This window comes from Parus major, unplaced genomic scaffold, assembly GCF_001522545.3.
Source record: "Parus major isolate Abel unplaced genomic scaffold, Parus_major1.1 Scaffold542, whole genome shotgun sequence".
Lineage (NCBI taxonomy): Eukaryota > Metazoa > Chordata > Aves > Passeriformes > Paridae > Parus > Parus major.
Window position 1 is genome coordinate 1,600 of NW_015379430.1, and position 1,275 is coordinate 2,874.

Genomic DNA, 1,275 nt, shown 5'->3' on the forward strand with positions numbered 1-1,275 from the left:
AGTGACCACAGTGACCACCAGAGTAACCAAAGTGACCATCAGAGTGACCATCAGAGTGACCAGAGTGACCACTGGAGTCACCACAGTGACCATCAGAGTGACCACAGTGACCACCGGGGTGACCACAGTGACCATCAGAGTGACCAGAGTGACCATCAGAGTGACCACAGCGACGACTGGAGTGACCACAGTCACCATCAGAGCAACCACAGTGGTCACAATGTCCACCAGAGTGACCACGGTGATCACTTGAGTGACCAGAGTGACCATCAGAGTGACCACAGTGATCACTTGAGTGACAAGAGTGACCATCAGAGTGACCACAGCAACCACCAAAGTGATCACAGTGACCACTGGAGTGACCAGAGTGACCACTGGAGTGACCACAGTGACCATCAGAGTGACCACAGTGACCACCAAAGTGATCACAGTGACCACTGGAGTGACCAGAGTGACCACACTGATCACTTGAGTGACCACCAGAGTGACCCCAGTGGCCACAGTGACCGCCTGAGTGACCAGAGTGACCATCAGAGCAACCACAGTGGTCACAATGTCCACCAGAGTGACCACACTGATCACTTGAGTGACCACAGTGACCACCCCAGTGACCACCAGAGTGACCACGGTGACCACCAGAGTAACCAGAATGACCACAGTGGTCACAGTGACAACCACAGTGACCACCAGAGTGACCACTGTGATCACTCAAGTGACCAGAGTGACCATCAGAGTGACCACAGTGACCACAGTGACCACTCCAGTGACCACCAGAGTGACCAGAGTGACCACAGTGACCACCCCAGTGACCACCAGAGTGACCACAGCAGTGACCGGGGCGGGGGCGGGGCCCAGGGGAGGCCCCTGGGAAATAAAAGGTGGTGGAGCAAAATGGCGGCTGTGGGCGTGGTCAATGTGATGACGTCATTGGGGTTTATTGGGGGCGTGGTCAGGGTGATGACATCACTAGGAGGAATCACTTGTGGGCGTGGTCAGTGTGATGACATCACAGGGATTTTGGGGCGTGGTTGATGTGACGTCACTGGGATTTGGGGGCGTGGTCAGTGTGATGACATCACTGTGATTTGGGGGCGTGGTCGGTGTGATGACATCACAGGGATTTTGGGGCGTGGTTGATGTGACGTCACTGGGATTTGGGGGCGTGGTCAGTGTGATGACGTCACTGGGATTTCTGGGCGTGGTCAGTGCGATGACATCACTGTGATTTGGGGGCGTGTTCGATGTGATGTCAGTGATTTGGGGGTGTGGTCGGCG

The 1,275-nt window shown here is 55.4% G+C and overlaps 1 protein-coding gene across 1 annotated transcript in view; it reads left to right on the forward strand.

Annotated features, from left to right (window-relative positions):
- The window catches only part of LOC107199266 (histidine-rich glycoprotein-like), a gene marked incomplete at its 5' end in the record, with an annotated part of 1,781 nt that extends 659 nt beyond the window's left edge, over positions 1-1,122 (forward strand). The window contains 2 exons of the mRNA XM_033511736.1: positions 3-267; positions 352-1,122. Coding sequence (XP_033367627.1) covers positions 3-267; positions 352-1,032 — 946 coding nt within the window. The remainder of the gene's footprint in view (positions 1-2; positions 268-351) is intronic.
- Positions 1,123-1,275: the final 153 nt, after the last annotated feature.